Genomic DNA, 6,357 nt, shown 5'->3' with positions numbered 1-6,357 from the left:
CACTTTGGTTGGTTCGAAGATAGAGGTGCTCGGAATCTCTCGGCTACTACTGAATTTCAATCCAGCAGAAGTCAAGAGAGAGGCTACTAAAGTGGCTCATGAGACTGACAGGTTCTGTTTTAACAAGTCTAATGGTATGTTAATGTAGTATTTCGTCCTGCGTGATGTCTTTGGGTGACATTGATTGTATCAATATTATTAAGTGCGAACCAATCTATGGTTGGATGGTTAGGAGAACAGTGGTATCCTCACTTCACCAGGGTTCAAGTCCTAGATTTCTTACAGGTGCTCGCATTTTAATGGATTTATTTCAGGCCTTCTGGCGATGTGCGTTAAATGAGAGGAGATGTTCCCGTCGACTATGAAGGCGTCTGTCGAGAATTTGTCAATCTCAAGGTGATGTGCCTGCTCAGTATCTCGGAGGTGCTCATAGGGGTAAGGTGTCCGTGCGTGCGTGTGTTCATAGGGGTGAGTGTATGTACGTATGTATGAAAGTTTGCGTCTGATTATGTCCAAAAGAATCATTAAGTAATATATTGGATTTTTGTAAAAAAGAACTTGAGGTCCTAAAAACCATGTGATCAAACTGTGGTAATGTATATTTTTCTCTTCTTTTTTTGTTTGCACAGAAATGAAGTAGAAGCCATTAAATTTGTCAATAAGTTGTTTCACAATATAAATTTATTGTCAACATCTTGGAGACAACAATAAATTATGTGAAGATCTTTTTCACAAAAGAATGGGCGCCTTATCATTTGGGCATGCGCCTACCCATAGTTTGTTGAGGCTCCACAGTGTGTGAGATCGCTGATACTACTCGTTTCCATTTGACTCAGGAGCAATCCAATCATTATTCATAGGTATTCAGCTAAATATCAAAATATATTGATAAACAAATGTAAATATGTTAATATCACCTTTTCTCCTATGCACGATATAATTAAGAAGAGAAATTCAAATTAGGGGGATTGCAGTAGCTTAGTAAGTTGTTTCTTATGCATGGAAGTAAGAGTCTTGGTCTAATTCAGTATCTCCTCCTAACTTTTTATTTCAGCTTATTTTGTAACTTTTTTTCTTGTACTTTTCTCTTGGTATTTTTTTTTCTCTCTTTCACTTTTATTATATATTTTTGACATTACTACACACATCTCTACAGAATATTCATTTGCTTATAATTGTATTAAAAATTTGTAATTTTACAGGTTTATTTTAGATTCACTGTCTTTTTCCTTGCTATTTTATAGATCGTAGTACAGATTCAATCACTTTCATGCTGATAGTTTCATAGTTTTTCTTGTTCTGTATATCCATCTTGAAAATCCTGTGCCGCCATTGATTTGGTTGTCATTACGTTGTAGCTTTGTTGCTTTGTGTTCAGGGCATGTAGAACGCGTCGCCCCAACTAGCTGCCCCGCAGGCCACGTAGACTCGGGTGTCAGAGACGGTGGCTTCGCAGCATGTCAGAGTCGTCTGCAAAAGGAGCCGCTGCTTGGGCGCGAAAAGCATGAGTGAAAGGAAAAAGGAAGGGAAGCCTACTTGTTGCATGAGTCGATGAACAAGGATAATCACATGGAGCGATTGCTTCACCAGTACAATCCTACGTGGAGCCGTGGAGGGGATGAGACCAGCATTTGCTATAGCCTCCGTAGCCCATGCCCTTAATGTGCCATTTCAGTTTCAAAATGACCTGTCTACAGGTCATGAGAAAAGAAAAGAAAAACTACGGCCCTCACCACCAACGGTTATAATCACATTTATACATATGATTTACCGTTTTCCTCTGATTAATAGCCTCATTCATGAGTACATGTCTCCGCCGGAACCACTCAATGGACACTTGTCGTTTGATCCGTAACACAAAGGACAGCTAAGCCAGCACCTAATACCTATCTCAGCCTATTTAACACACTGAAGCAACTCGATCAGAAGCACAGCCCTAAAGCCAAGTGCGACTACCTGCATTGCACCTTGCCTAACCCTAGCCATGGAGAACGACGGCGTCCCCAACGGACCAGCGGCGCCGGCGCCTACCCAGGCGACCCCGGAGGTGCGGGAGCAGGACCGGCTGATGCCGATCGCAAACGTGATCCGCATCATGCGCCGCGCGCTCCCTGCCCACGCCAAGATCTCCGACGAAGCCAAGGAGGCGATCCAGGAATGCGTGTCGGAGTTCATCAGCTTCGTCACCGGCGAGGCCAACGAACGGTGCCGCATGCAGCGCCGCAAGACCGTCAACGCCGAAGACATCGTGTGGGCCCTAAACCGCCTCGGCTTCGACGACTACGTCGTGCCCCTCAGCGTCTTCCTGGAGCGCATGCGCAACCCCGAGGCGGGGACAGGTGGTGCCGCTGCAGGCTACAGCTGCGCCGTGACGAGTGCGCCTCCCCGTGCGGCCCCGCCTGTGATCCACGCCGTGCCGCTGCAGGTTCGGCCCCCAGCTCCGGTGCAGGCTCATAATCAGATGCAGCGGCCTGTGGCTCCCCCGGCTCCGGTACAGGTTCAGATGCAGCAGGGCATCTACGGGCCCCGGGCTCCAGTGCACGGGTACGCCGTCGGAATGGCACCCGTGCGGGCCAACGTCGGCGGGCAGTACCAGGTGTTCGGCGGAGAGCGTGTCATGGGCCAGCAATACTACGGGTACGGTTACGGGGAAGGAGCATACGGCGCAGGTAGCAGCAACGGAGGAGCCGGCATTGGCGACGAGGAGAGCTCGTCCAACGGCGTGCCGGCGCCGGGGGAGGGCAAGGGGGAGCCAGAGCCAGAGCCAGCAGCAGAAGAATCGCAGGACAAGCCCGTCCAATCTGGCTAGCCGCGTGGGCGGCGCGCGCGTTAGCTTCTGCATCCTGCTTACTGGAATAATTTGCCGTGTCGATCCGGCCATGGTTTGTGTGTGCGTACTGCTTATCTAATGTGGGCTTGTCCTTTAGTAATTCATGTACTGCTTATCTAATGTGGGCTTGTCCTCTAGTAATACATGTACTCTTTGCTGTTAAAGTTATTGTTGTTTAATTTGGTTTTGCTTAATTTGGCTACTCATCATTGATGACCGGTTGAAAAACCGCATTTGTTTTCAAAAGGATTTCCGACTTTTTTTATCATTGTGATGCACACTGTAGTACGTAATATTTTACGTTGCAAATTAGACCTTCGTATGATGTCATGAACATGTCATATTCACGGGTCATACAATCTCTCACGCTTAAATAGAAGTCATACTATCTATCTATCTATCTATCTATCTATCTCTATCTCTATCTCTATCTCTGGCTCTGTCGCCACATGTACATACATATGTGCGTCGGTTAGCAAAGTGGTCATGAAAGAGTTTAGAGCGGCATACGTACTTCGAAGCCTTTGGCCGGTGGTGACATCTTTGCGCGCATAGCTGGAAAGGGAAGTATCTGACCTTGTTGTATTGATGGGGCGCGTGCCGTCGGCTGGCATGGAGCGGTCGAAAGGGCATTGTCGCGCACATGGTCGATAAACTTGCACCAACTTCTCTTTCAGCAAACCGCACGTGCATACACAGGGGAAAAACGCATCAACGTGTGCCGTGGCCAGCAATACTACAGGTACGTCAGCGCAGGTAGCAGCAACAGAGGAGCCTATGCTGACGAGGAGATCTTGTCCAACGACGTGTCGGTGCCGAGCAACAGAAGAATTGCAGGACAAGCCCGTCCAATCTGGCTAGCCGCGTGGGCGGCGTGCCTTAGTTTCTGCATCGTGTGTGCTGTAAAAAATTGCCGTGTCGACCCGGCCATGGTTTATGTCTGCGTATTGCTTACCTAATGTGGGCTTGTTGTCTAGTAATTCATGTATTCTTTGTTCTTGAAGTTATCATCGCTTAATTTAGTTTCCCTTACTTTGCTACTCGTAATTGATGATCCGATGAAAAACTGCATTTTTTTCAGAGGGTTTCCAACTTGCATAATTATGACATACTCCCTCCATCTCATAATATAAGACATCATTACATCCAATAATTAAGTATGAGACAGAATGCAGTACATAATATTTTGCGTTGCAAATTGAAGGTTCTTATAACGTCACCAAGATCTCATGTTCACGGGTATACGGTCTATCACGCTCAAACAAGTCATACTCTCTCTATCTCTCTATCTATCTATCTATCTATCTCTCTCTCTCTAGCCACATGTACGTGCGTTTATGTGTTGGTTAGAAAAGTGGTCATGAATGAGTTTGGAGCGACGTACGTACCTCGAAGCCTTTGGCCTGCGATGACATCTTGCGTGCGTAGCTGGAAAGGGAATTGTCTGACGTTGGGGCACTGACGATGTGTGCGCCCCGGGCTGGCGCGGAGCGATGGAAAGAGCATCGTCGTGCACGGCGTGATCGATAGACTTGCGCTCATACCATTTTATTTTGCGACTTCAGGCGCACGTGCAATTATGGTTCCTCTTCCTCCTGTTTGTGTTGCCACCTATCCACCAGCCTCCTATGGTCTTTGGGCCAAGGACGCATGATGGTCTGTTTCCCTTGGCGGCGGGAAGGATCCTTCTCATTTTCATGCCTTTTCCATTCAGTTAGGGTTTGTGTACTGCTCAGTAAGGTAAGGTGACGATAACTCCCGAAGATGGAATATGGTTCTCCTTGCCTACTCCGCATTCGGCAGCCCGGTTATTGTAGTTGAAGGGCATGCGACGGTGTGTCACCAACAGATTTCGTAGGATTCAGGAGGTGCCGATCTTCTGTGAACCAGCTTGGATCTTGTCTTCATTTGTGTGCCTCGGGTTGGAGCCTTCCAATCTACGATTCTCTTCATCGGCAGCAGCTGCTGTTCATATGCATCCTCTTCAGCCTATGTTAGTAGTGCTAGTTTTTAGTTTATGGGTCTATAGAAGGCTTAGAGGAAAGTTTATGTTGGAATTGCTTTGCTCTAAAACTACTGAACCAAACTACTTTCGCACCCGCGGGAGGAGGGGGGAGGATCCGGAGCAAGGACCCTAAGAATCTGGACGATATATCTCAATAAAAGGTCTTAGCACTGGTCTCTCATACATGTACTCTAGTTTATCCGAAGTATCCCAATGATGTAAGACCGTCGACTAGGAGTAGATCGGAATCAAACTAAGACAAAGAAGGCCTGATGTGAAAACTAATTTCTCACCTTAGAAAACTAAAAATAGTCTACGGACTCTTATATTATAGAGAGATGCTAGATGAATAAAGAGCACTTGCTGCTCCACCCGCAACGCTTCCTGCCTCTCCCCCAAACCCTTTATGCGCTCCTTGGTAGCATGAATGCGTCGATGGTCCTGTTGGTTGTGGGATTTTAGCACGACGACTTTCCGACTGACTACCACAACAAGTTTTGCCTGACTCCAATTAGCGAGGGGCGATGATAGAGGTGTGCCTTTTGCTCGCTGCAATGCTTGTAGTCGTCGGTTGGTGATCTACAAACTTGGATGTAATATTTGTTACTTACCAAAAAAGGCTTTCGCCCCGCTTTATATATAAAGCAATGATCATCAACAACCCAGTAGAAATGCACGCCAACACAACACACACACCCAAGGCAGGATAGAAAGGCACTGAGCGTAGCAACATCACCCCAAGACCTACAAGAGCTACCGTAGTCCTCACCCGTGAACATGCCACCGGAAAGAGATGAAGCCGCATAGATGAACCGTGGGCTCCAAGGCGGTGCCTTCTGGAGATGTCCAGCCGCCGCCGTGAAACGACCCAGACCACCGCCATGAGCCACCACCACGCCGTGGCAGCCCACATCCATGTCGGGACCCCGATGGACAGCTCTGTGCCACCCGCCGGTGGCCATGGGCCAGATCCGAGCTGATCTGGCTGGCAACACCGCTTCCTGCTGCAGCTGCGACGAGCCACCGAGGTCCATGGCCATAGCCACGACCCCACCGGGCCGCAGCCCGCAGCCACCCCGACGAAAGCTCAGATCCGCCGGAGAAATCGTGCCGCCCCCACATCACCTCCATAGAAGCAGCGCCCGCAGAGCACGCCAGCCCCCACGTCGCCCAACAGCCCTCCAAGTCGCCGAAGAGGCTGCCGGCACCACGCCGCCACGCCACCCCACGAGGGGGCCGCCCCGCGACGACCCTGCCTCGCATGAGGGGAGACCAGGGCCCCGCCGCCGCCGGCGGCGACAAGGGGGAAGCGGCGAGCAGTCGGGGTGGGGCTCAGGTACATGTTGCCTGACAAAATAAACTTGATATCGTTTAACGTTGTAAAGTGCACGGGACCCCAACTTGGCACAGTGAGAAATAGAACTAATCTCTGCACTAGGCTCACAACATAGTGTCCGGTCCTGTTGATGTCAAAAAAAGTGCCCGGTCCTCTTCTTTATTGACTTTTGCTATTCTGAACACT

General features: G+C 48.9%; 1 protein-coding gene across 1 annotated transcript; it reads left to right on the top strand.

Annotated features, from left to right (window-relative positions):
* Positions 1-1,942: 1,942 nt before the first annotated feature.
* Positions 1,943-3,046, top strand: LOC123151616 (nuclear transcription factor Y subunit B-8). Its single transcript, XM_044571298.1, has one exon. It carries the CDS (start codon positions 1,985-1,987, stop codon positions 2,807-2,809), a length of 825 nt encoding a protein of 274 aa, XP_044427233.1. The 5' UTR covers positions 1,943-1,984; the 3' UTR covers positions 2,810-3,046.
* Positions 3,047-6,357: the final 3,311 nt, after the last annotated feature.

The sequence above is a fragment of the Triticum aestivum genome, chromosome 7A (genome assembly GCF_018294505.1).
Source record: "Triticum aestivum cultivar Chinese Spring chromosome 7A, IWGSC CS RefSeq v2.1, whole genome shotgun sequence".
NCBI lineage: Eukaryota > Viridiplantae > Streptophyta > Magnoliopsida > Poales > Poaceae > Triticum > Triticum aestivum.
The sequence above is the reverse complement of the archived record's forward strand: the minus strand, read 5'-3'. Positions and strand labels throughout refer to the sequence as shown.